The sequence below is a fragment of the Phyllobates terribilis genome, unplaced genomic scaffold (assembly GCF_046119375.1).
Source record: "Phyllobates terribilis strain yellow unplaced genomic scaffold, ASM4611937v1 Scaffold_30__1_contigs__length_15301838, whole genome shotgun sequence".
Taxonomy (NCBI): domain Eukaryota; kingdom Metazoa; phylum Chordata; class Amphibia; order Anura; family Dendrobatidae; genus Phyllobates; species Phyllobates terribilis.
This window is the reverse complement of record NW_027362790.1, coordinates 2,938,714-2,966,552: the sequence shown is the minus strand read 5'-3', so window position 1 is coordinate 2,966,552 and position 27,839 is coordinate 2,938,714. Positions and strand designations below refer to the sequence as shown.

Below are 27,839 nucleotides of genomic sequence, written 5' to 3'. Positions count from 1 at the left end.
GCGCTGAGGAGATGGCCTGAGGGCAGAGAGGAGCACTGAGGGGACGGCCTGAGGGCAGAAAGGAGTGCTGAGGAGACCGCCTGAGGGCAGAAAGGAGCGCTGAGGAGACCCCCTGAGGGTAGAAAGGAGCGCTGAGATCGCCTGAGGGTAGAAAGGAGCGCTGAGGAGAAGGCCTGAGGGCAGAGGGGAGCACTGAGGGGACGGCCTGAGGGTAGAAAGGAGCACTGAGATCGCCTGAGGGTAGAAAGGAGCGCTGAGATGGCCTGAGGGCAGAGAGGAGCACTGAGGGGACGGCCTGAGGGTAGAAAGGAGTGCTGAGGAGATGGCCTGAGGGCAGAGAGGAGCACTGAGGGGACGGCCTGAGGGTAGAAAGGAGCGCTGAGGAGATGGCCTGAGGGCAGAGAGGAGCACTGAGGGGACGGCCTGAGGGTAGAAAGGAGTGCTGAGGAGATGGCCTTAGGGCAGAGAGAAGCGCTGAGGAGACGGCCTGAGGGCAGAAAGGAGCGCTGAGGAGATGGCATGAGGGTAGAAAGGAGCGCTGAGGGGACGGCCTGAGGGCTGAGAGGAGCGCTGAGGAGACGGCCTGAGAGCAGAGAGGAGCGCTGAGGACATTGCCAAGAAATGCCGAGGAGACGGCCTGAGAGTAAGTGCTGAGTGTGGAATTTAGAAGAAAAAGAACTTAGGTGTGAAATATAACAGGAATCCTGAGAGAAAGTGGATGGAGCTCAATATAAAGGAGCAGAACTGACGAATTTAGCAGTAAACACAGCCTTAAAGGGGTTGTCCATTTACTTTGTGTTCGGGGTAGACTTATATGGTACATGAGTGTGGTTAGATGTATGGTTAAGGACGTGGCAGATGTAAAAAAGTGAGTGTGAGCCCCAATATGGACAATGTTAATAATGTGTGTACAGCGCTGCAGATTATGGTGGCGATATGGAAGAAAGTGCAACAAATAATCCTAATAGAGAATAAGGGGGAATCTCCACATACCTCCACCTGCAGAGCCGCCACCACATATATGGCTGTTGTGTGTGCACAGGAGCTGTGATGAGGTCACAGGAGGGGAGGAGTCAGGGGTCACATGATCAGGGACCTCAGTGGATACAGGACACTGCTGTACCCTGCAGGATGGAGCGTGTACAAGTGTTTAGTGTGTGGTGAGCGTCTCTATTAGGTCATAGGCCAGACACTATGTTCCTCACTTATCTGTGTGACTGGCGCCTCATACCGGCCTTATCCATGTGCATTTATAATACTAGGCAGCCGCCCCTCCGTGAACCGTCGGTGTGTGAGTGGTTGTTCCATCCATTTTGCACCTGTGCTGCCTCCGCCTTTATCATGGGGACTGTTGTGTCCTGCGGTGTATTTGATATTATGTCTGTCATGTCACTGTGTGTCTTGGACGCAGTGACTGACAGCTCAGTCATCTAATCTACTGCAGTGGTGTGCTGAGTGGTTGGTATTTTGATTGACAGCTCAGCCGTCCAATCTGAGACTGGGAGGAGCTGAGTTTCCTTCAGGTGTTCCCTGTTCAAAGTGATGACCAAGTCAGTTGTAGCTGCAGCTCTCTGTGGTTTGTTTCCTCTGCGCTTTGTGCGCAGAATTCAGATATTCTGATCTTTTGTTGCCGGACCCTGGATTTGCCTATTGACTACCCGTTTTTATTACCCCTTTTGCCTTGACACACCCTGAGCTTGGAATTCTGACTCTAGACTGTGACCTGACTAGGCCTTTGTCTTTTCGCTCTGTTTATAACGTACCCTCCTGGCTCTTGACCTAGGACTACTGTAGTGATGAGCGAGCACTAAAATGCTCGGGTACTCGTTGCTCGGGTCGAGCAAATTGGAATCCTCGGGTGCTCAACCCGAGCAACGAGCCCAATGTAAGTCTATGGGAAACTTGAGTATTTTTCAGGCGGCTCCCCCCAGTTGAATTTTTTTTAATAGTTCCGCAACAAGGGCCTTCTGGTACTGTCCCATTTTTCTAGACCTGACCGCCTCAGGAATAAGAGATAGAAAGTTCTCCTTGTAGCATGGGTCTAGAAGTGTCACCAACCAGTAGTGACTGTCACCCAAAATTTGAGAATGCGAGGGTCACAGGAAAGGCAGTGTAACATAAATTCAGCCATGCGTGCCGGACTGCTAACAGGCAAGACTTCCGTGTCCTCACCAAGAGGATGACTGACCATGCTCTCCTCCTCCTCCGTCCTAACGCCATCCACACTGAACTGTTTAGGTAGTACCGTCTATAGCGCATGAAACTAGTTCCTGTCCTTCCCCCTCCTCCTCCTCTTCCTCATTGTCACTCAATCCACGTTGGGATGAGATGAGGCTGGGCTGTGTGTAATCACCCTATATGGTTCCTTGCTCCATCTCATCGTGCTCCGCCTGCAATGCATCCTCTTTAATTGTAAGCAGAGAGCGTTTCAGAAGACAGAGAAGCGGGATGGTGGCGTTAATTATGGCGTCATCGCCGCTCACCATCTTGGTGGAGTCCTCAAAGTTTTGGAGAATGGTACATATGTCTGATATCCATGTCCACTCCTGAGGTCTTATGTGTGGAGTCTGAACTGAATACCGACGGCTTTGTTGATGTTGGTACTCAACAACTGCCCTCTTCTGCTCACAAATCCTTCCCAACATTTGCAGTGTAGAGTTCCAACGCGTGGGGACATCACATACCAGTCAGTGAGCCAGAAAGCAGCAAAGGCTGCTGAAGCACGGCAAGGGCGGCGGAAGCTGTAGGTGACTTTCTAAAATGGCCACACAGGCGGCATACTTTAACAAGCAGATCCGGCAGCAAAGAGTATGTTTTGAGAAACCGCTGAACCACGAGGTTAAGCACATGGGACAGGCATGATACCTGTGTGAGCTCGCCTCACCTCAGAGCCGCCACCAGGTTCGAGCCATTGTCACACATGGCCATGCCTGGCTGTAGGTTCAGCGGTGTGAGCCACAGATGTGCCTGCTCTTTCAGAGCTGCCCACAACTCTTCAGAATTGTGCGGTTTGTCACCTAAGCATATTAGCTTCAGCACAGCCTGTTGCCGCTTGGCTAAGGCAGTTCTGCAGTGCTTCCAGCTTGTGATTGATGAGGTCTTTTCGAAGATGGAGGCTGAAGAGGAGGAGGTGCAGGAGCTGTAGACTGTGGGGGCAACCCTGGTTGACCTAGGGCCCACAATCTTCGGCGTTGGGAGGATGTGTTCCGTCCCAAGGTCCGACTGGGTCCCGGCTTCCACCATGTTAACCCAGTATGCCGTCAGCGAGATGTACCGTCCCTGCCCACAAGCACTTGGGGTACAATAGGGCACTTTTAGAATTGAGCAGCAGTGCATATGCTTAGTCTGAGCTCCATTCTTGCCTTATGGGGCGGCCAAGCGCTCTGCTTTTTCCAGCAGCCCCATTGAGAATGAACGGAGTAATGGTTGGGCATCCAACCAGCCGCTCCATTTTGTAACAGGGATAGAAAGTCCCTGTTTTGTCAATCAGAGCTGGTCCCAGCGGTCTCACACTCACTAATCAGCAAATTATCACCTATCCCATAGTTAAATAACTTGTTTTCACTGAAAAATCGCTTTAAAGTGACTCGTTGTGGCTAAATATACATCAGACTGAACCTGCAGACTTTAGCCTTATGTGCATGGAAGCCTTAGAGTAACCAGTACAATAGACAGTATGGTGTGCACAGAAATGATGAGCCTCAGTGCAGCAACTCTGATCTAGTTATCTCTGTAGTGAGACAGCTACAATGGAGTTGCTGTACAGAGAACATACTTATAGACAGTACAGTGTGCCCAGAAATCATGAACCTCAGTGCAGCAACTCCGATCGCATCATCTCTGTAGTGAGACAGCTAGAATGGAGTTGCTGTACAGAGAACATCCTTATAGACAGTACAGTGTTCCCAGAAATCATGAACCTCAGTGCAGCAACTCCGATCGCATCATCTCTGTAGTGAGACAGCTAGAATGAAGTAGCGGCAGGGAACTATTTCTTGGCACACAATTACACAAGATTACAGCCCCAATTCATAAAGAACAGAATTTTGTATGCCAGTCTTCTGGGGGATATATCCGGAACTAAATTGCCCCCAAAAAATGTGCCTAAGTATTAACAGGCAGGTTGTTGCTTCTTACATGCCTGTTGTGCCCGCCGCCAATCTTCCCCGTCACAGAGCGGTCACAGACCGATGCTGCCAGGGATTCCGTTGTCTCTGCTGACGTGGCGGAGTATGGCTTCCAAAGTCATTCTAATTGACCTCCGGCAATCCAGTTGTCAATCAGAATGACGTCGGTAGTCCCGCACTGTCAACAGAGCAGAAAAGAAGCCTCCGTTCTGTCGACATGACGTCAGCAGAGGCAGCTGAATCCTCGATAGGAGCGGTCTGTGACTGCTCTGTGACGGGAAAAAATGGCGCCGGCACAACAGGCAGGTGAGTAGCAATTACCTGCCTGTTAGTGCTTAGGCACATTTTTTGTTTTTCATAAAGTCCTGCATACTCACGTCAGCACAAATTGGAAGCACTGAGAACTCAAATGCGCGGGCGGTGCCAGCCCTGACTGAATGCGAGGAATCAAACACCTATGATTCGCAGCACAGTGCGCTGTGTCTGCTAGTAATGACGGCAGGGGCGACACAAGCACAATTATAGGCGCAGTGTCGCCTCTGCCGTCATTACTACAAGACACAGCCGCACAGCGCACTGCACGCGGCCATGCCTGAAGACAGTGCCGGCGGGCAGCAGCAATCAAGCTGCGGAGCAGGGGGTGCAGGAGGAGGGGTGACTCCTATGGGGCCCCCCCAGCTCACGGGATCCATAGCAGTCGCGTGGTCTGCCGCCATATAGATCATTTATGACATATTTACCTTTTTGATATTTCATCTGATCAGACACATTCCCCCTTGGTACTTACCACCATTGTTCTACCCTGTTTTATCTAATGGTCTCTATGATCCCTGGAACATATGCTGGGGATATCCTCATGTAGTACGCCTCTCCCCAGAGCTCCGTCCACTCTGCACAAAGTCTGTGCTGTACGTTATGGTGACTGTCGGGGGCGCTCTTTTACGCCTTTCCCCGGAGCTCCGCCCACTCTGCACAATGTCGGTGCTGTACATTATGGTGACTGTCGGGGGCGCTCTTTTACGCCTTTCCCCGGAGCTCCGTCCACTCTGCACAATGTCGGTGCTGGACGTTATTATGACTGCCGGGGGCGCTCTTCTTTTACACCTCTCCCCAGAGCTCCATCCACTCTGCACAATGTCGGCGCTGTACGTTATGGTGACTGTCGGGGGCGCTCTTTTACGCCTTTTCCTGGAGTTCCGCCCACTCTGCATAATGTCGGTGCTGTACATTATGGTGACTGTCGGGGGCGCTCTTTTACGCCTCTCCCCGGAGCTCCCCCCACTCTGCACAATGTCGGTGCTGTACATTATGGTGACTGTCGGGGGCGCTCTTCTTTTACGCCTCTCCCCTGAGCTCCGCCCACTCTGCACAATGTCGGTGCTGTACATTATGGTGACTGTCGGGGGCGCTCTTTTACGCCTCTCCCCGGAGCTCCGTCCACTCTGCACAATGTCGATGCTGTACATTATGGTGACTGTCGGGGGCGCTCTTTTACGCCTCTCCCCGGAGCTCCCCCCACTCTTTTATATATTACAAAAAGCCACAATAATAATATGATTTATTAATCAGGAAAAAAGGAATTTTGACCAAATCCATAAACTATAAGGCTGTGTGCCCACTATGTGTTTTTTAAGTGTTTCCACTGCGAAAACTTTTAAAAAATGTTTGGTAGAAGGTCTGCCATGTTCCCCAATGACAATCCGCATGTGCTGTGCACATGCTGCGGAAATTTCCGCTACGGATTATCATTTCGGAAAAAAAACGCAGCATTACCAATTATTTTGCGGAATCGCAGCGTTTTCGACGCCATTGACTTTAATTGGGACGCATGCGGATATCATGCGATTCAATGTGCGGATGGTACCCGGGTCTGGAGAAGAGGAGACTCTCTGGGTACTATAGAACCTGTAGTTAAAAAAATAAATAAAAAAAAAACCTTATGCTCACTTTTCCGGTGTCCCCAGTCTCCTGAGCGGCGCTGCGGTCTCCTTGGCTTCCGGCGATGGTCTGGAAGGACCTTCTGTGAGGTCATTTAGTCATGTGACGGTCACGCGACCGCTAACGTCAGCGGTCAGGTGATGGTCGCGTGACCAGTCACATGACTAAATGACGTCACCGCAGGTCCTGACAGTACATCGCGGGACGCCAAGGAGAGAGGACGTGGCCGGGAGCAGACCGGAGAGGTGAGTATACAGGTTTTCTTTTTTATGGAAGGTCCTTTTACACCACTGCGAGCCGCAGGGGAGCCAGGATGCACCAGAGAAAAGACAGCAGGCCATCAGAAGGTGAGTAGGTTTATTTCTTATTTTAATTCTTTTTTTTTTTTTTTTTTTTTTTTTTTTTTTACACAGGTACTATGGTACCCGGGTCTGGATGTGAGTCTCCTCTTCTCCAAACCTGGGTACCATCCACACATTGAATCACATGGAAATTTGCACAGCACATGCAGATTATCATTGGGGAACATAGCAGACCTTCTACCAAGTGTTTTCTAGGCATTTCTGCAGCGGAACTGCTGCTGCAGAAACGCTTAAAAACGCATAGTGGGCACACAGCCTTAGGCTATGTGCCCACGATGCAGAAATGAAGCAGAAAATTTCTGCATTTCTGCATCTCCCTGGCAGAAAAAACGCATGTTGTACATGCGGATTGTACATGCAGATTGTACATGCGTTTTTCCTGCAGAATACATGCATTTCCGCATGCAGATTGACAAGCGCTTTCCAGGCGATAGCATCACTTGCAAAGTGCTTGACAACTAGGTCACACTGTATAAATCCATGCAAACAGCATATACAGTGTGAACCGTAAAAATTAAAACAAATAAAGCTATACTCACCCCCGAGGCCCCGGCGTGGCTGCAGCGCTCGTTCCTGTCTGGTTCCCGGCTGCTGGCATATCGCGAGACAGAGCGGTGAAGGGCCTGCGGTCACATGACTGTGACGTCACCGCAGGTCCTCAAGCGATGCCGGCATTCAGAGAGAAGACGCCGGACAGGTGAATATAAACTTTGTTATTTTATTCTTTTTTTTACAGGTACAATGGTACCCTGGTCCAGAGGAGAGTCTCCTGTCCTCCACACCCGGGTACCATCCGCACATAGAGACGCATAGAAGCCGCTTGTACAAATGTACAGTCGCGGTTTCTGTGCGTCTCAATGCAAGTTAATGGCGGGAGTTCCGCTGCGCTTCCGCAAAATTAAATGACATACTGCGGATTTTTGTACGCAGCATAAACGCTGCGGAAAAATCCGCAGCATGTGCATAGAACATGCGGAATCCCCTTGGGGACCATGGGGGGCCGATAACCTAGCGTTTCACAAGCTTTTACTCTGCGGAAATTCCGCAGCATAAACGCTTGAAAAACGCTACGTGGGCACCCAGCCTATGCGATTCAATGCAAGTCAATGGCAGCGAAAACGCAGCAATTCCACAAAATAATTGGTAGTGCTGCGGAAATTTGTGCAATGATAATCCGCAGTGGAAATTTTCACAGCATGTGCGGATTATCATTGGGGAACATGGCAGACCTTCGACCAAGCGTTTCTTAAGCGGAATTGCCGCTGCTTAAACGCATAGTGGGCACACAGCCTAACAGTGTAATAAACCCTGTCTGACCTGTGATGCGGCTGCAGGAAACGCCTCAGACTGTCCAGAAAAAGCAGAAGAGGCGACTACACAGCAGAGTGTATGAGGAGCCGGGAGCAGCGCCATCTAGTGGTGGCAGTGCGGGACTGTGTACAGCGCAGGAGACAATGAGGAGCCGGGAGCAGCGCCATCTAGTGGTGGCAGTGCGGGACTGTGTACAGCGCAGGAGACAATGAGGAGCCGGGAGCAGCGCCATCTAGTGGTGGCAGTGCGGGACTGTGTACAGCGCAGGAGACAATGAGGAGCACAGAAGAACAGCTCAGATGTAGACACCTCAGCACAGCAGCACTGAGCGCTGCTTCCTGCCATCGGCTCAGCGGTGTGTGAAGGCACCGCCCCTTCCGGTGACGTCATCACTCCGCATGGTCACATGGACCTGACGTCAGCAGAGGTCCTAGGATTCAGCTTCGACCGCAGTGGACTGGAAGAGGCCCCGCCCTTTCTGGTGACGTCATCCAATCAGCAGCTTCCATACTTCACGCTGCCTTTCCCCACGTGGCTCCTCCTGTTCCGGTGTGCGGCTCTGCAGGTGCGGCTCTGTACAGACTCCGCGTTATACTCTATGCGGATTATTTCTTCCTTCTATATCGCCGCCATACTCTGCAGCGCTGTACACAATTATCACACTCGCTATAGTCCTTATTCACACATGCAATTCCTATTTGTGTCTCTGCAGTGATTGCGGTTTCCTGTTCTCCTCCAGACAGTAATGGCCTCCCCTCTGTACCGGCCGCTGTAATAACTCTCCCTTCTCCCCTGTGACCCCACAAGATAATATTCCCCTCAGAACTCCTCCTATGTGCCCGAAATAGTATAACTGCCCCCCTGTGTGCCCCCGTATATCAGTAATGTCCCCTGTGTGCCCCCATATATCAGTAATGTCCCCTGTGTGCCCCATATATCAGTAATATCCCCTGTGTGCCCCCATATATCAGTAATGTCCCCTGTGTGCCCCCATATATCAGTAATGTCCCCTGTGTGCCCCCATATATCAGTAATGTCCCCTGTGTGCCCCCATATATCAGTAATGTCCCCTGTGTGCCCCCATATATCAGTAATGTCCCCTGTGTGCCCCCATATATCAGTAATGTCCCCTGTGTGCCCCCATATATCAGTAATGCCCCCTGTGTGCCCCCATATATCAGTAATGCCCCCTGTGTGCCCCATATATCAGTAATATCCCCTGTGTGCCCCCATATATCAGTAATATCCCCTGTGTGCCCCCATATATCAGTAATGCCCCCTGTGTGCCCCCATATATCAGTAATGCCCCCTGTGTGCCCCCGTATATCAGTAATGTCCCCTGTGTGCCCCCATATATCAGTAATGCCCCTGTGTGCCCCCATATATCACTAATATCCCCTGTGTGCCCCCATATATCAGTATTGCCCCTGTGTGCCCCCATATATCACTAATATCCCCTGTGTGCCCCCATATATCACTAATATCCCCTGTGTGCCCCCATATATCACTAATATCCCCTGTGTGCCCCCATATATCACTAATATCCCCTGTGTGCCCCCATATATCACTAATATCCCCTGTGTGCCCCCATATATCAGTAATGTCCCCTGTGTGCCCCCATATATCAGTAATATCCCCTGTGTGCCCCCATATATCAGTAATGCCCCTGTGTGCCCCCATATATCACTAATATCCCCTGTGTGCCCCCATATATCACTAATATCCCCTGTGTGCCCCCATATATCACTAATATCCCCTGTGTGCCCCCATATATCAGTAATGTCCCCTGTGTGCCCCCATATATCAGTAATGTCCCCTGTGTGCCCCCATATATCAGTAATGTCCCCTGTGTGCCCCCATATATCAGTAATGTCCCCTGTGTGCCCCCATATATCAGTAATGCCCCCTGTGTGCCCCATATATCAGTAATGTCCCCTGTGTGCCCCCATATATCAGTAATGCCCCCTGTGTGCCCCCATATATCAGTAATGCCCCCTCTGTGCCCCATATATCAGTAATGCCCCCTGTGTGCCCCCATATATCAGTAATATCCCCTGTGTGCCCCCATATATCAGTAATGCCCCCTGTGTGCCCCCATATATCAGTAATGCCCCCTGTGTGCCCCCATATATCAGTAATGCCCCCTGTGTGCCCCCATATATCAGTAATGCCCCCTGTGTGCCCCCATATATCAGTAATGCCCCCTGTGTGCCCCCATATATCAGTAATACCCCTGTGTGCCCCCATATATCAGTAATGCCCCCTGTGCGCCCCCATATATCAGTAATGCCCCCTGTGCGCCCCCATATATCAGTAATGCCCCTTGTGTGCCCCCATATATCAGTAATGCCCCCTGTGTGCCCCCATATATCAGTAATGCCCCCTGTGTGCCCCCATATATCAGTAATGCCCCCTGTGTGCCCCCATATATCAGTAATGCCCCCTGTGTGCCCCCATGTATCAGTAATGCCCCTGTGTGCCCCCATGTATCAGTAATGCCCCCTGTGTGCCCCCATGTATCAGTAATGCCCCCTGTGTGCCCCCATGTATCAGTAATGCCCCCTGTGTGCCCCCATGTATCAGTAATGCCCCCTGTGTGCCCCATGTATCAGTAATATCCCCTGTGTGCCCCATGTATTAGTAATGCCCCCTGTGTGCCCCATGTATTAGTAATGCCCCCTGTGTGCCCCATGTATCAGTAATATCCCCTGTGTGCCCCATGTATCAGTAATGCCCCCGTGTGCCCCCATGTATTACTAATGTCGCCTATGTGCCCCCATATATCAGTAATGCCCCCTGTGTGCCCCCATATATTAGTAATGTCCCCTGTGTGCCCCCATATATCAGTAATGCCCCCTGTGTGCCCCATATATCAGTAATGCCCCCTGTGTGCCCCCATATATCAGTAATATCCCCTGTGTGCCCCATATATCAGTAATGCCCCCTGTGTGCCCCCATATATCAGTAATATCCTCTGTGTGCCCCCATATATCAGTAATATCCCCTGTGTGCCCCCATATATCAGTAATATCCCCTGTGTGCCCCCATATATCAGTAATGCCCCCTGTGTGCCCCCATATATCAGTAATGCCCCCTGTGTGCCCCCATATATCAGTAATGCCCCCTGTGTGCCCCCATGTATCAGTAATGCCCCCTGTGTGCCCCCATGTATCAGTAATGCCCCCTGTGTGCCCCCATGTATCAGTAATGCCCCCTGTGTGCCCCATGTATCAGTAATATCCCCTGTGTGCCCCATGTATCAGTAATGCCCCCTGTGTGCCCCATGTATCAGTAATATCCCCTGTGTGCCCCATGTATCAGCAATGCCCCCTGTGTGCCCCATGTATTAGTAATGCTCCCTGTGTGCCCCATGTATCAGTAATATCCCCTGTGTGCCCCATGTATCAGTAATGCCCCCGTGTGCCCCCATGTATTACTAATGTCGCCTATGTGCCCCCATATATCAGTAATGCCCCCTGTGTGCCCCCATATATTAGTAATGTCGCCTATGTGCCCCCATATATTAGTAATGTCGCCTATGTGCTCCCATATATTAGTAATGCCCCCTGTGTGCCCCAGTATATCAGTAATGTCCCCTGTGTGCCCCCATATATTAGTAATGTCGCCTATGTGCCCCCATATATCAGTAATGCCCCCTGTGTGCCCCCATGTATTAGTAATGCCGCCTATGTGCCCCCATATATTAGTAATGTCGCCTATGTGCCCCCATATATTAGTAATGTCGCCTATGTGCCCCCATATATCAGTAATGCCCCCTGTGTGCCCCCATATATTAGTAATGTCGCCTATGTGCCCCCATTTGTATTATTATTATTATTTATATAGCGCCATTGATTCCATGGTGCTGTACATAAGAAGGGGTTACATACCAAATACAGATATCGCTTACAGTAAACTAACAATGATAGACGGGTACAGGGGGAGGAGGACCCTGCCCCTGCGGGCTTACGTTCTACAGGAACGGGGGAGGAGACAGTCGGTTGGGGGGTTGTAGTCAGGGCTGTGGAGTCGGTAAGCCAAACCTGCGACTCCGACTCCTCAATTTCCCTTACACCGACTCCGACAATTTATTGTAGTACAATGTGAACATCAGACATTTAATCATTTTTTGATACAATAATCAAGATATTTAGATAGAACGTAATATGTACACTGCTCAAAAAAATAAAGGGAACACTGAAATAACACATCCTAGATCTGAATGAATGAAACATTCTCATTGAATACTTTGTTCTGTACAAAGTTGACAACAAAATCACACAAAAATCATCAATGGAAATCAAATTTATTAACCAATGGAGGCCTGGATTTGGAGTCACCCCCAAAATTAAAGTGGAAAAACACACTACAGGCTGATCCAACTTTGATGTAATGTCCTTAAAACAAGTCACAATGAGGCTCAGTATTGTGTGTGGCCTCCACGTGCCTGTATGACCTCCCTACAACGCCTGGGCATGCTCCTGATGAGGTTGCGGATGGTCTCCTGTGGGATCTCCTCCCAGACCTGGAGTAAAGCATCCGCCAACTCCTGGACAGTCTGTGGTGCAACGTGATGTTGGTGGATGGAGCGAGACATGATGTCCCAGATGTGCTCAATCGGATTCAGGTCTGGGGAATGGGCGGCCAGTCCATAGCTTCAATGCCTTCATCTTGCAGGAACTGCTGACACACTCCAGCCATATGAGGTCTGGCATTGTCCTGCATTAGGAGGAACCCAGGGCCAACCGCTCCAGCATATGGTCTCACAAGGGGTCTGAGGATCTCATCTCGGTACGTAATGGCAGTCAGGCTACCTTTGGCGAGCACGTGGAGGGCTGTGCGGCCCTCCAAAGAAATGCCACCCCACACCATTACAGACCCACTGCCAAACCGGTCATGCTGAAGGATGTTGCAAGCAGCAGATAGCTCTCCACGGCGTCTCCAGACTCTGTCATGTCTGCCACATGTGCTCAGTGTGAACCTGCTTTCATCTGTGAAGAGCCCAGGGCGCCAATGGCGACTTTGCCAATCCTGGTGTTCTGTGGCAAATGCTAAGTGTCCTGCACGGTGTTGGGCTGTGATCACAACCCCCCATCTGTGGACGTCGGGCCCTCATACCACCCTCATGGATTCGGTTTCTAACCGTTTGTGCAGACACATGCACATTTGTGGCCTGCTGGAGGTCATTTTGCAGGGCTCTGGCAGTGCTCCTCCTGTTCCTCCTTGCACAAAGCCGGAGGTAGCAGTCCTGCTGCTGGGTTGTTGCCCTCCTATGGCCCTCTCCACGTCTCCTGGTGTACTGGCCTGTCTTCTGGTAGCGCCTCCAGCCTCTGGACACTACGCTGACAGACACAGCAAACCTTCTTGCCACAGCTCCCATTGATGTGCCATCCTGGATGAGCTGCATTACCTGAGCAACTTCTGTGGGTTGTAGGGTCTGTCTCATGCTATCACGAGTGTGAAAGCACAACCAACATTCAAAAGTGACCAAAACATCAGCCAGAAAGCATTGGTACTGAGATGTGGTCTGTGGTCCCCACCTGCACAACCACTCCTTTATTGAGGGCGACTTGATAATTGCCAATAATTTCCATCTATTGTCTATTCCATTTGCACAACAGCATGTGAAATTGATTGTCAATCAGTGTTGCTTCCTAAGTGAACAGTTTGATTTCACAGAAGTTTGATTTACTTGGAGTTATATTCTGTTGTTTAAGTGTTCCCTTTATTTTTTTGAGCAGTGTACTTACCTATATTTCTTCTTTTTTCCCATACTTATCCTCTCGTACCTACAGTTATCCTTACCTAGCTATACTTATCCTTAATTACACTTACCCTTTTTTTCTTATTTTTATTGAATTGAAATATATTTAGCCTTTATTATGTATTCTTATCTTTTTTTACCTATACTTATTTTTTTTTTTTTAAATATACTTATTGTTTCTTACCTATATTTATCTATAGTTATGCTTTTTTATCAATACTTATCCTTCCCTACCTATACTTATCTTCTTTTTTGTTATTTTTGTTTTTTTTTACATATACTTATTGTTTCTTGCCTATCCTTATACAATATATATTGTGAGGCAGTGACCCGGATCGTGTACGAGGGACGGTCTATCTCCCCCAGAATGTGTACAGAGACCTATTAAAACCATTGGAGTGCATTGCAGTCACAGACACACCTGTGGCTACAATGCAGGAATGAAGGTGAGCATTGACCTAGTCAGGCTATCTGGCTAAGGCAGATTAGTAAAAACCTGACAGGGCCTTCATTTCTGGGAGGAGGTCACAGGAGGCAGTGGGGCGGCCTCCTCCCTCCAACCCGGGTTTTCCAGTGGCTCTTGCCACAGATCCTTTAAAACCCATGCTCTAAGGATTATTGTTGTTCTATGTTGGAACCTGCTAGGAGCACAGCAGGAAACCTCAGCAGGATTAAGGGTGGCTGAACCCATGCCTGGGAACCCTCTGCACCTGTCAGGCTCTGAGCGGCCGGCACAGCCGTTGCCCACGGCAACCATTGTGTATGGACTTTCTGTTAATCCGGCTGCTAACCGGAGGACTTTCTGTTAACCCGTGAGTTGCTGAAATAAAAGCTGTTTATGTTGGACTTGCTTGGGTCACTGCCTCAGTTACTGCACGGTGTGAACACCGCCGCCTTACAATATATATATATATATATATATATATATATATATATATATATATATATATATATATATTCTGAATGATGGGGCCCATCAGACTCTAGATACTTCACTGCCATGCACCATTATTAGGCATTTAAGTACCGTAGTATCTAGGCAGTCCCATGCTACTTGGGGGAGGAGGTCCGATGAGTCAAACCTTCTTAGATGCCATGTTTGCTTTTGACAGCAGCAAGTGGTTCAGCTGTCAGGGTTTTTGTTGCGGCTGCACCTGTTCATCCCTGCGGTGTACATCTGTTATGGTGCCTAAAAGAGTTAATTTTTTTTAAATCAACTGTTTAACTTGTTAATAATAAAAAGTAATAATCCAGCAAAAAAGAAAAATGAAGATGGCATTTACCAGTCTCGAAGAAACGTCATGTCCTTTATTTCATTTCTAGTTTAAAAGTGGCAAGCATGGAGAGTGGGGAGGAAATAGACGGACAACCGCCGTTTCGCGCTTGTAGCAGCGCTTGTGCGGGTCCTGGTAATCAGGTGACGTAGAGACACAGGTGTAAACACATAATACGTCAACAACATTGTTATTATTATTTATTATTATAGCGCCATTCAATCCATTTGAAGGGGATATACAGTACAGACACACCTTCTCATTTAAAGATTTTTCTGTATTTTCATGACTATGAAAATTGTACATTCATACTGAAGGCATCAAAACTATGAATTAACACATGTGGAATTATATACTTAACAAAAAAGTGTGAAACAACTGAAAATATGTCTTATATTCTAGGTTCTTCAAAGTAGCTACCTTTTGCTTTGATGACAGCCTTGCACATTCTAGGCATTCTCTTGATGAGCTTCAAGAGGTAGTCACCGGAAATGGTCTTCCAACAATCTTGAAGGAGTTCCCAGCGATGCTTAGCACTTGTTGGCCCTTTTGCCTTCACTCTGCGGTCCAGCTCACCCCAAACCATCTCGATTGGGTTCAGGTCTGGTGACTGTGGAGGCCAGGTCATCTGGCGTAGCACCCCATCACTCTCCTTCTTGGTCAAATAGCCCTTACACAGCCTGGAGGTGTGTTTGGGGTCATTGTCCTGTTGAAAAATAAATGATGGTCCAACTAAACGCAAACTGGATGGAATAGCATGCCGCTGCAAGATGCTGTGGTAGCCATGCTGGTTCAGTATGCCTTCAATTTTGAATAAATCCCCAACAGTGTCACCAGCAAAGCCCCCCCACACCATCACACCTCCTCCTCCATGCTTCGCGGTGGGAACCAGGCATGTAGAGTCCATCCGTTCACCTTTTCTGCGTCGCACAAAGACACGGTGGTTGGAACCAAAGATCTCAAATTTGAACTCATCAGACCAAAGCACAGATTTCCACTGGTCTAATGTCCATTCCTTGTGTTATTTAGCACAAGCATGTCTCTTCTGCTTGTTGCCTATCCTTTGCAGTGGTTTCCTAGCAGCTATTTTACCATGAAGACTTGCTGCACAAAGTCTCCTCTTAACAGTTGTTGTAGAGATGTGTCTGTTGCTAGAACTCTGTGTGGCATTGACCTGGTCTCTAATCTGAGCTGCTGTTAACCTGCGATTTCTGAGGCTGGTGACTCGGATAAACTTAGGAGCAGAGGTGACTCTTGGTCTTCCTTTCCTGGGGCGGTCCTCATGTGAGCCAGTTTCTTTGTAGCGCTTGATGGTTTTTGCAACTGCACTTGGGGACACGTTCAAAGTTTGCCCAATTTTTCGCACTGACTGACTTTCATTTCTTGAAGTAATGATGGCCACTCGTTTTTCTTTACTTAGCTGCTTTTTTCTTGCCATAATACAAATTCTAACAGTCTATTCAGTAGGACTATCAGCTGTGTATCCACCAGACTTCTGCACAACACAACTGATGGTCCCAACCCCATTCATAAGGCAAGAAATCCCACTTATTAAACTTGACAGGGCACACCTGTGAAGTGAAAACCATTTCCAGTGACTACCTCTTGAAGCTCATCAAGGGAATGCCAAGAGTGTGCAAAGCAGTCATCAAAGCAAAAGGTGGCTACTATGAAGAACCTAGAATATAAGACATATTTTCAGTTGTTTCACACTTTTTTGTTAAGTATATAATTCCACATGTGTTAATTCATAGTTTTGATGCCTTCAGTGTGAATGTACAATTTTCATAGTCATGAAAATACAGAAAAATCTTTAAATGAGAAGGTGTGTCCAAACTTTTGGTCTGTACTGTACACAGCACAAACAATTACAATAAATTTTGAACAATACAAGTCGGCGAGTGGTCCAGGAGGAGCGAGGACCCTGCCCGCGAGGGCTCACAGTCTACAGGGGATGGGTAAGGATACAGTATGCGGGGGTAGAGCTGGTCGTGCAGCGGTATGGTGGAGCGAGGGTTACTGCAGGCTGCAACATGTTAAAAAAACAAATATAAAATGTTATAAAAACATAGAAAAATTGGATCAATTGTTTAATCCTAAAGGGCCATTAGCGTTGGATCACAGAATCCACTAAGCTTCTCTTTGCAGAAGTATTTTTTTTGTGATCCCCCCCCTCTATCAGGGGATTTAACTATTTCTAACCCGGCAAATTTCAAGACTTTTGAGTCGGCACCATGACAGTCAGTTACATGTTTGATAAACCTCTGTGATCCTTTTTTTGTCTCTATACAATGAAGGCACTCTCTAATCCTAATAAAAAGGGGACAAATAGTTTTATGTGTTTACACCTGTCTCTACGTCACCTGATTACCTGGACCCGCAGAAGCGCTGCTACAAGCGCGAAACGGCTGTTGTCCGTCTTTTTCCTCCCCGCTCTCCATGCTTGCCACTTTTAAACTAGAAATGAAATAAGGGACATGACGTTTTTTTACGAGACTGATGAGTGCCGCCTTCATTTTCTTTTTTGCTGGATTATTACTTTTTGTATTTTGAGCAGAACACCACGTACCCTTGAATTTTGGTATATGTTCATGATAACAGGTGGATCTGTTCAAGTATCAACGAGGTGGTGCAGGAGCCTTGATACTTGAAATAATAAAATGTGTCTTGCTTTTTGCATGTTTTTTTCTTTTTACAAGAATTGTTGGCACCAATTTTCTTTTGAAACATTGCTTTTTCCTGGTATTTTTCTTGTAATATAGGAAAGCCTAACACCAGAAATAAGCCCCATAAAACACTGTACATGGAGACTTTGGTATCAAATAATTTCTATTCCCAGTGTTTGTGGAACAAAAAAGCATTTCTAAATGCCTCAAACTTCTGTGTGTAAATCAGACATGAGATCTAACGTGATAGAAGATTACAGTCTGGGGAAGACGGGAAACATTCATATAGACAGCCGGTGGTGATGTAGTCAGTGACTGACTGTGGCCAAATAGGTTTCTAAACCCGTAGTAGAAGATGAAGATGTCGTCCTCATCATGAAGTAGTTAGCAGGGCTGTGGAGTCCGTGTCCATTTTGGTGGAGTCGGAATCAGTATAACATGGACCGACTCCAACTCCTAAAATAAATAATAAATTGGGTATAGTAGTTCAATGCAGTTTGTGGGGAATATTTTTTCATAAGAATTTGGGAAAGTTATGAAATGTCCTATAAATGTCTGTCCTATTCCTGATCTAAGAGTTTAGACTTCTAGCTGAGATGAATCTGTGCTACAGTAGTTATCACTTAAACATGAGCCGTGTATGAGGGAGTCGTGGAGTTGGTATCATGGAAATTGTGGAGTTGGAGGTTTGGCTTTCCAACTCCACAGCCCTGGTAGTTAGTTCTCATGTCACGTGTAATGAATATCTTTCACGGGTGTGTCAGATGTGACAGACAGCCGCCCTGCAGTTGGTTGCCGGAGATCTTTGTTTGGCATTACAGGCACCTTCTTATATCTTTTTGACTCTAGGACCCAGCGGCTACCTTCCTGTTGCTAGTTAACACCCTGGCCTGGGTGTATAAATACTTTCACTTTGCAGTAGGGAGGTGCCGGTGATATTCACATGACCTTTTGTGAAGGCTTGGAGCAAGTGCAGTTCTTACTTCCTCTCTGGTGGGAAGAGGACATGTGTGCAATCTCTCTTAAGTCGACTCAAGCTAAGCTACTTCCCCCGTGTCTGTCTCTCCTTGCTGTCTTTGGTGTTAGTGGGGAGCGACTAGCGCTCATCCCTTTTTCGTTTCCTAGCCAGACCCTAGCTCTAGAGAGAGACAGTGTTTTAGGTTCCTGTTCGGCTATTGGTGAGCAACCAATATAGGGATGGTAGGGAAGGACAGGGTGATATCAGATCAGCCTAGGAGGTCTCCATCCTCTCTGTCCTTAGTGTCTGGGCTCCCTTCCCCTGATCTCTTTGTGTTGCACTTTGTCTTTCCTACACTGTGCGTGACAATATCTCCTGCAGTATTGCTAATGCCGATTCCAGTGTCAGTAAATGAGATGAGAATTAGCGTTATGTACGATGAGTCTATGAGAAACGTATTCAGCTGCAGATTCAGAGGAAGAAACTGCTTGTTGTCTGTGGCCTAAAATATATAGATTTTATTACTAGATGTAAAGAAGAAAACTAAATACTGTAAAATAATAAATCTCATATGTTTCCCTTATTGCACTGGATTTTTATGATATTACATCGGCTCATGATCTTCTCATTCAGGTCTTTACAGTATTGGATACTCTACTGAAGATCCTCTATATATGATTGAACCATCCAGGATGGACATGGACAGAGACAAGATGGCGGAGAGGATATTACACCTCACCCTAGAGATCCTCTTCCGGATTACTGGAGAGGTGAGAGATTCTGATGACGTCACATTACATCATTCTTATCTATGGGAATAACAGATGGACAGAACTGGAGAGGTGAGGACTCTGGAAATGTCTGGAGTGAGATTTATTAATGTGTCTCTCCATAACCAGGATTACACAGTAGTGAAGAAGAGTGAGCACTGTCAGGACCCTGTGTCTGAGGGATGGGGAAGACCCCTGAGCCCAATCACAGGGCCTCCATCTCACCCCCTGATACATGAGGACATCAATGACCAGAAGATACTAGAACTCACCTACAAGATGATTGAGCTGCTGACTGGAGAGGTGACACTGCTGGGACATTATACAGTAACGCTATGGAGGGATCGAGGGGGTGACGGTATCATTGTATGTGTCAGGTTCCTATAAGGTGTCAGGATGTCGCTGTCTATTTCTCCATGGAGGAGTGGGAGTATTTAGAAGGTCACAAAGATCTGTACAAGGACGTCATGATGGAGGTTCCCCAGCCCCTCACATCACCAGGTAATAGACAGGACTAAATACACACGGCCTATAATTATCTGTATGTAAAGAATGAATTCAGTCTCTGTATGTGTTTCCCCCAGATCTATCCAGTAAGAGGACAACACCAGAGAGATGTCCCCGTCCTCTTCTTCCACAGGACTGTAAACAAGAAGATCCCAACGTTCCTCAGGATCATCAGGTAGATGGAGAGAAGGTGTCATGAGATCTCCCCTATGATGTGTAGGCACCTGTGAAGGTCTTGTGTTCAGTCTTGTTCTATACTTGTGTAATGAGACCAGTGGAGATGGCCGGATTAGAGCTGATCATAGATGGGACTTCTCCATCTGTCTGTGACTTTTATAATATTTGTTTCAGGGTGAAGATCTGACCCATATTAATACTACAGAGACATATGTGAGGGCTGATGAGCGGTGTAAGGAGGAGATTCCTACATATGACTGCCCAGGTGAGTAGTAACCACTTAATGCAGATTCTTCTCAGTCACCGGCTGTGGCTTCTTTATCGGTGGTGTAGTCCGGCCGTATCACAATCGTGTGATCACCATTTTGCCTCTAGACCACAATATTCTCCTCCACCCAAAACTGTTCAAATGACTTTGGGCATTAAAAGCCCTTTTCTATAGAACTTTCAACTTGGAGGAGCCAGGAAGAATGAGCCGCTCCGGAGCTGCGCTCAGTGAGTGACAGAACATCGCTCCTGAGCTGCAGCTTTGGAGCGGCTTATTATCCATGGTTCCTCTGCAGCAGCAGTTGGATGGATTACAGCGGGGAACACCTAGGAGAGGTGAGTACATGGATTTTATTATTTCATTCTTATTTTTACACAGGTGGACACTGGGAACAGACTACCACTACCCTCAGCATTGTCCCTGCTGGTGCTGATCACAGCACTGGCAGGAACCATGATGAGGGAAGTGTTCAGCGCCGGCGTTTGGGAACAGCGCTAACTAGCGCTGATTCCCAGGCGCCGTTATGTGTCACATGAATGACACATGGATGTCATCCGTGTGGTACATTTTGCGGACCGTGTGTCCGCAAAAAAACAGACTTGTCTCCGTGTGGCTCACACGGACAAGCGGTCTGTGAAAACACACTAACATGTGCACAGACCCATTCTGCGTGTGTCAGTGTCTCTGGTACATGTGGAAACTGTCACCACTCGTACCGGAGATACTGACATGTGAAAGAGCCCTAAGTAAGGCTGGCACCATCCAGAGATCAACATATGCATATAATACAATATACCAAAGAGAAGATATGCAAAAAATAGGGATCACTTTAACCCCTTAAGGACGGAGCCAATTATGTCCTTAATGACCAGGCCAAATTTTACAAATCTGACCAGTGTCACTTTGTGGTAATAACTCTGGATGCTTCAACGGATCCCACTAATTCTGAGAATGTTTGTTTTTTCATGACTTATTGTACTTCATGATAGTGGTAAAATTTCTTTGATATCACTTGCGTTTATTTGTGAAAAAATCAGAAATTTGGTGAAAATGTTGAAAATTTTGCAATTTTTAAACTTTGAATTTTCATGCCCTTAAATCTGAGAGATATATCACACAAAATAGTTAATAAATAACATTTCCCACATGTCTACTTTACATCAGCACAATTTTGGAGCCAAAATTTTGTTTTGTTAGGAAGCTATAAGGGTTAAAAGTTGACCAACGATTTCTAATTTTTCCAACAAAATTTACAAAACCATTTTTTTAGGGACCACATCACATTTAAAGTGATTTTTAGGGGCCTTTATGACAGAAAATACCCAAAAGTGACACTATTCTAAAAGCTGCACCCCTCGAAACCACATTCAAGAAGTTTATTAACCCTTCAGGTGCTTCACAGGAATTTTTGGAATGTGAAAGAAAATAATGAACATTTAACTTTTTTTCACAAAAATGTTACTTTATTTTTACAAGGGTAACAGGAAAAAATGGACCACAAAATTTGTTGTGCAATTTCTCCTGAGTAAGCAGATACCCCATATGCGGGCGAAAACCACTGTTTGGGCGCGCGGCAGGGTTCAGAAGGGAAGTGAGTGACATGCTTGAGTCCCCGCCCGCATGTTTCACGGTTGTTAGACACCCCAAAAAAAACATGCAGGGATTGCTCTTGTATGGCAGGCAATCCCCGCGTGTTTTTTTGGCTGTTTCATAACCGCAAAACATATGGGGCGGAGACTTGAGCATGTCACCCGAGCACCTGCGATACTCTTGCAAACTCAAGTAGTAAGCACTTGCACTCAACACTAGTTGCCATATCATCATCGTTTTTTTTCTTTACTTTTGAAAAAATCACAGACACAGCCCCAGCCTCACCACAGCCTCAACACAGCCCCAGCCTCAACACAGCCCCAGCCTCAACACAGCCCCAGCCTCAACACAGCCCCAGCCTCACCACAGCCTCAACACAGCCCCAGCCCCAACACAGCCCCAGCCCCAACACAGCCTCAACACAGCCCCAGGCTCAACATATCCCCAGCCCCAACACAGCCCCAACACAGCCCCAGCCTCACCACAGCCTCACCACAGCCTCAACACAGCCCCAACACAGCCCCAGCCCCAACAGAGCCCCAGCCCCAACACAGCCTCAACACAGCCCCAGGCTCAACATATCCCCAGCCCCAACACAGCCCCAGCCCCAACACAGCCCCAGCCTCACCACAGCCTCAACACAGCCCCAACACAGCCCCAGCCCCAACACAGCCCCAGCCCCAACACAGCCCCAGCCTCAACACAGCCCCAGCCTCAACACAGCCCCAGCCTCAACACAGCCCCAGCCCTAACACAGCCCCAGCCCTAACACAGCCCCAGCCCTAACACAGCCCCAGCCTCAACACAGCCCCAGCCTCAACACAGCCCCAGCCTCAACACAGCCCCAGCCTCAACACAGCCCCAGCCTCAACACAGCCCCAGCCTCAACACAGCCCCAGCCTCAACACATCCCCAGCCCCAACACAGCCCCAACACAGCCACAGCCCCAACCCTATCCCGAGGGATCCATTCACTATAATGAGGCAGCAGAGTTACTCTGGACTCCCTCTGGCCTCTGTTTAACGGTGTCCTTTTTTCCGAAGTTCACAAAACTGTGGCCAACGGCACTTTTATGCACGCCTAATAAAAAGACAGACACCGTGAGATCACAGGCCAGACGGCGTCTACGGTGCCTCCATCTGGCTCATTACAGGGAATCTTCCGCCGGGGGTTCCATATTTCAGAGATTTACATGGAAACCCCGGTGTAAGTGCTCAGCGTAGAGCGCAGGATAAATGTGAGCAGAGCCTTACTGCTATCTTTGGGAGGCAGAATGAACAATTCAGCAGCAGGTGAAGAATTGGTTTTATTTTTTATGCCATTCCTCGTATGGTATAAGTGATTAGACAGCTTTATTCTTTAGGTCGGTGCGATTGCAAAGATACCAGATTTATATCGGGTTTTTATGATTGGCAGCTGTCACACACTAAAAGACGCTTTTTTTTGTTGCAAAGACTAGTTTTTGCATCGCCATATTTTGAGAGCTATAATTTTTCCATATTTTGGCTGAAAGAGTCATGTGGCGGCTTGTTTTTTGCGGGATGAGCTGACGTTTTTATTGGTACCATTTTCGGGCATGTGACCTTTTTTTATCGCTTTCTATTCCAATTTTGGGAGGCAGAATAAACAAAAAACAACAATTCAGGAATTGTTTTTTTTGTTATTTTTTTATGCCGTTCCGCGTGTGGTAAAATTGATAAGGCAGCGTTATTCTTCGGATCAGTATGTTTACAGCGGTTACCACATTTATATCTTTTTTTTATGTTTTGGCACTTTTACACAAAACTATTTTGTTGAAAAAAGATTTTTTTTGCATCTCTATTCTGAGAGCTATAACTTTTTTATTTTTCGGCTGATGGAGATGTTTGGTGTCTTGTTTTTTGCGGGACAAGATGATGTTTTCAGCGGCGGTATCATTTTTATTTACATTCGTCATTTTGATCGAGTTTTATTCCACGTTTTGTTCGGCGGTATGATGATAAAGCAGCGTTTTTTGATTTGTTTTTTATTTTTTTTACCGTGTTCACTAAAGAGTTTAACTAGTGTGACAGTTTAATTGATCAGGTCGTTCTGGATGCGGCGATACCAAATATGTGTTCTTTTATTGTTTATTTTTTATTTTTTCATAATATATATTTGTGGTATAATATATATTATTGTTTTTGGATTACTATTCTTTTCATTTTTTTAAAAAAATATTTTTACTATATATTTTTTTTTTTTTTACTTTCTTTCACTTTTTTACTTTGTCCCACTATGGGACTTTCATTTTTTGCAGGCTGATCGTTTATATAACTATGCGGGCTGTCAGCGCTGCACTGACACAACTTAGTTAGATCATGCACTGCGCACGATCTAACTAACTTGCTTGTGCAAGTTCACGTAAAGGCTGCATGAACCGGTCACCAACCAGCATGGGTATGTACACAGAAGGCTATTATGTGCGTGTAGGGTGTGTGAAGAGATGATACGAGGGTCCTGGTTTTGAAGAAAGTTTTGTATGGCAAAACAGGGACAGTTTAAGTTGAAATCTTGAAAAATATCAAATTCAAGGATATTTTATTCAAAAATAATAATTGGTTTTATTCTTGGCAGATGACTGTACCAGGAGATCAGAGGGACAGCTGACATCTTCAATTTTTAAATCAGATGATCTTGAGATCTCACAGGATACAATTGAAGTGAATGCCATTTCTCCAGATTTACCATCATCCCTTCACAGCAAAGATCTGTCATCTGATCCTATGAAACAGGTCCTGTCTTCTGATTCATTTCCGACTACTAAGGAAAATCATAGTCACAAAAGAGGCATTAAAAAACAAACTGTTCCTAATGCAAAGAAGCCATTTTCACATTCAGAATATGGAAATAATTTTCCTCTCGAAAAGTCTTTTCTTAAACATCAAAATATTCACACAGCGGAGAATAGATTTTCTTGCTCCAAGTGTGGGAGATGTTTTAACCAGAAATCAAATCTTGTTAGGCACCAGAGAACTCACACAGGGGAGAAGCCTTTTTCATGTTCAGAATGTGGGAAATGTTTTGTAGATAAATCAAATCTTTTTACACATCAAAGAATTCACACAGGAGAGAAGCCATTTTCATGTTCAGAATGTTGCAAATGTTTTAACCAGAAATCACTTCTTGATAGCCACATGAGAACGCACACAGGGGAGAAGCCATTTTCCTGTTCAGAATGTGGAAAATGTTATAGACAGAAATCAGGTTTTATCAGACATTCTAAAACTCACACAGGGGAGAAGCCTTTTTCATGTTCAGAATGTGGGAAATGTTTTTTAGATAAATCAACTCTTTTTAACCATCAAAGAACTCACACAGGGGAGAAGCCATTTTCATGTTCAGAATGTGGGAAATGTTTTAACCGGAAAGATCATCTTAATATCCACCAGAGAACCCACACAGGGAAGAAGCCTTTTTCATGTTCAGAATGTGGGAAATGTTTTACAGAAAAATCATATTTAGTTCAGCACCAGAGAACTCACACAGGGGAGAAGCCTTTTTCATGTTCAGAATGTGGGAAATGTTTTATCCTGAAATCGATTCTTGTCATGCACCAAAAAACTCACACAGGGGAGAAGCCTTTTTCATGTTCAGAATGTGGGAAATGTTTTAACCGGAAAGATCATCTTGATATCCACCAGAGAGCTCACACAGGGAAGAAGCCTTTTTCATGTTCAAAATGTGGCAAATGTTTTACCCGGAAAGTGAATTTTAATATCCATCAGAGAAGTCACACAAAGGAGAAGGCTATTTCATGTTCTTAATGTGGGAAATGTTTTACATGGAAATCAACTCTTGATAAACATCAAGTCACACAGGGGAGAAGCCTTTTTCATGTTCAGAATGTTGGAAATGTTTTAACCAAAAATTGTATCCTAAAGGTGTTGTCCACCACTAGGACAACCCCTTGACATCCCCCATGTTTGGCTACAATTAAAATTAAAACTGAGCTCCTGTGCCGGCACCATTCCAGCGGTGTCGGGACTCGCGTTCTCGTGGCTAATGTGAGGTTGTTAACATCACACGAGCCTTGTACCCAATCAGCACCGACTTCACTGTCCTCATCTGCAGATGTATTAAACATCAACAGGAAGCCAGGGGTGCGGATAGTCTCTGACTTCATCTTAATGTTCAATTTGTCCAAAGGTGGGGACAGTGATGCCAGCACTGATTGAGCGCAGGGCTCACATTACATAGCAATCTCACATGAGCCCTGGGGACGCAAGTGCCAACACCGCTGAAGCGGCACCAGTATTGGAGGTCTGCATAAGTGTTTTTATTTTAACAGAACCAAACATGTAGTGGACAACCCCTTTAAATTTCTAAAATACTACACAGAAGTTATTGTCGTACCTAGAATGTGAAAAATTAAGTACTGGAAAATCATACTTTGTTGGCCATGAAATATAATTCAGATGGGGAGAATCTATATACATTATTGACAAATTGTTCAAAAACATAATGGACAATCATATAATTAAATGAGAAAGGGAAATTACTTTAGAACTTACCTTATTTTTGGACTATAAAATACACTTTTAGTATGAAAAAATCTTGCTAATAAGTGATTGCATGTTACAGATTGGAGCCAGCTTCCTGTGACAGAGGAGAACGCTGAGACAGTGTTGTTCCTGATAACTGAGAGAACTGCTCACCTCCAGCCCCACACTTATCTAACTGATTAGTGCAGAGCAGGAGAGGAAGGTTCCGGGACCTGCACAGAGGCTGCACATCCTGAGTGAGCCTCTGAAGAACTTTTCACCCAACTAGCTCAAGGATCTTTCCAATTATCTAATCATTCACATAACCTGGAAGGAACTGCAAATACAGTGTATGCGCATATGTAGGAGAATTGTGTAAATGTGCATGTGTAGCAGAGCTGTGTATGTAAATGTTCGTATGTAGCAGAGCTGTGTGTATGTAAATGTTTATATGTAGCAGAACTGTATATGTATGTAAATGTGTATATGTATGTAAATGCGTATGTAGCAGAGCTGTGTGTGTAGCAGAGCTGTGTATATGTAAATGTGCATATGTAGTAGAGCTATGTGTGTATGTAAATGTGGGTATGTAGCAGAGTTGTGTATGTATGTAAATGTGCATATGTAGCAGACGGCGACCAGGCAAATGCCCACAGAAAAAAGCCCACAGCCATAATTGCCCACAAGGAAAGTTGCCCACATGGAAAATTGGCCTCAAAGAAAATTGCCCACACGGAAAACACAGTGATATCTCTGATTAAAGATACTGTAGTAGATGTCACCTGCAGTCCTATGTAACACAAACGATAACACAGCGATACCTTTGTGAGTACAGATAGCAGAAATAGCAATCCTCTGGATCACACTGCTTGCTAGCTTTTCCTGAACTCTGCGTGTGCTGGGCTTTTGGGGGGGGAGTAAACAGGAGTTAGGTAGAATCAGTGATTGATTCGACCAGACAGTAACTATCTATTGATAATGACAGACTGGTGCAAATATTTTTCAAAACAACAGATCTTCATAATTTTTGCGCTAGATCAACCCAAAATCACAAGTTAATCACATATGTGAACATCTTCACCTTGCACCTCCACTATCACAGATATGAAACTGTATGATGCTGCAATGGTGAAAAACGATGTGGGCAAATTTCCGTGTGGGCAACTTACCTCATGAGCAAACTTCTATGTGGGCAAATTTCCTTCTGGTTAATTTTCTTGTGGGCTTTTTTTTCTGTGGCCATTTTTCCTTAGTTCATGACACGCAACGTCATTTTGACACATTGTTGTGATGGACGTGAGACTCAGCCATGAAGAGAAGCGCACTCTGCTTCACCCTAATGGATAAACTGATTATTTCAGTTTCGCTACAATTACATAGTTATTCCAGCCATATCCCCACTTAACATAGCAGTATATAGAATGGTATCATGACTAAGGACATAAATTCATTAACCCATTAGGATTTTAAACATGTAGTTAAAGAGAGATAGCAGTGTCAACAATTATATCAAGAATTACATTTATAGTTAATACTAAAAATCCACAAAAAATGTCTACACCATGCATAAAAAAACACTTTGTGGATTAAAGATAAAGGTATATTGTACGGGACTACAAATAGAA

The 27,839-nt window shown here is 46.1% G+C and overlaps 2 protein-coding genes across 4 annotated transcripts in view; one reads left to right on the top strand and one right to left on the bottom strand.

Moving 5' to 3' along the window:
* LOC141178753 (uncharacterized) overlaps positions 1-8,131 on the bottom strand; it is a 36,118-nt gene extending 27,987 nt beyond the window's left edge. Inside the window, exon 1 of one of the 3 annotated variants that reach the window (XM_073660600.1) lies at positions 8,048-8,131. In XM_073660600.1, the coding sequence (XP_073516701.1) occupies positions 8,048-8,128 (81 nt within the window). In that variant the 5' untranslated portion in view covers positions 8,129-8,131. Of the gene's footprint in view, positions 1-4,914; positions 5,051-7,744; positions 7,912-8,047 lie in introns of those variants that run through there. The other 2 variants (XM_073660599.1, XM_073660601.1) reach the window with 2 other exon arrangements.
* On the top strand, positions 1,082-27,839 carry LOC141178751 (uncharacterized). The gene is made up of 7 exons (XM_073660597.1): positions 1,082-1,160; positions 19,034-19,170; positions 19,300-19,473; positions 19,548-19,671; positions 19,755-19,852; positions 20,029-20,119; positions 24,308-27,839. Exons 1-7 carry the CDS (start codon positions 1,085-1,087, stop codon positions 25,495-25,497), a joined length of 1,890 nt encoding a protein of 629 aa, XP_073516698.1. The 5' UTR covers positions 1,082-1,084; the 3' UTR covers positions 25,498-27,839.

What these genes read in the sequence shown, in the direction of transcription:
- LOC141178751 (XM_073660597.1), top strand. Translation starts at nt 1,085, where the DNA reads ATGATCAGGGACCTCAGTGGATACAGGACACTGCTGTACCCTGCAGGA. An exon ending in TTGAGCTGCTGACTGGAGAG is followed by an intron (nt 19,474 to 19,547) that starts GTGACACTGCTG and finishes TGTATGTGTCAG; the next exon opens with GTTCCTATAAGGTGTCAGGA. An exon ending in ACGTTCCTCAGGATCATCAG is followed by an intron (nt 19,853 to 20,028) that starts GTAGATGGAGAG and finishes TATTTGTTTCAG; the next exon opens with GGTGAAGATCTGACCCATAT.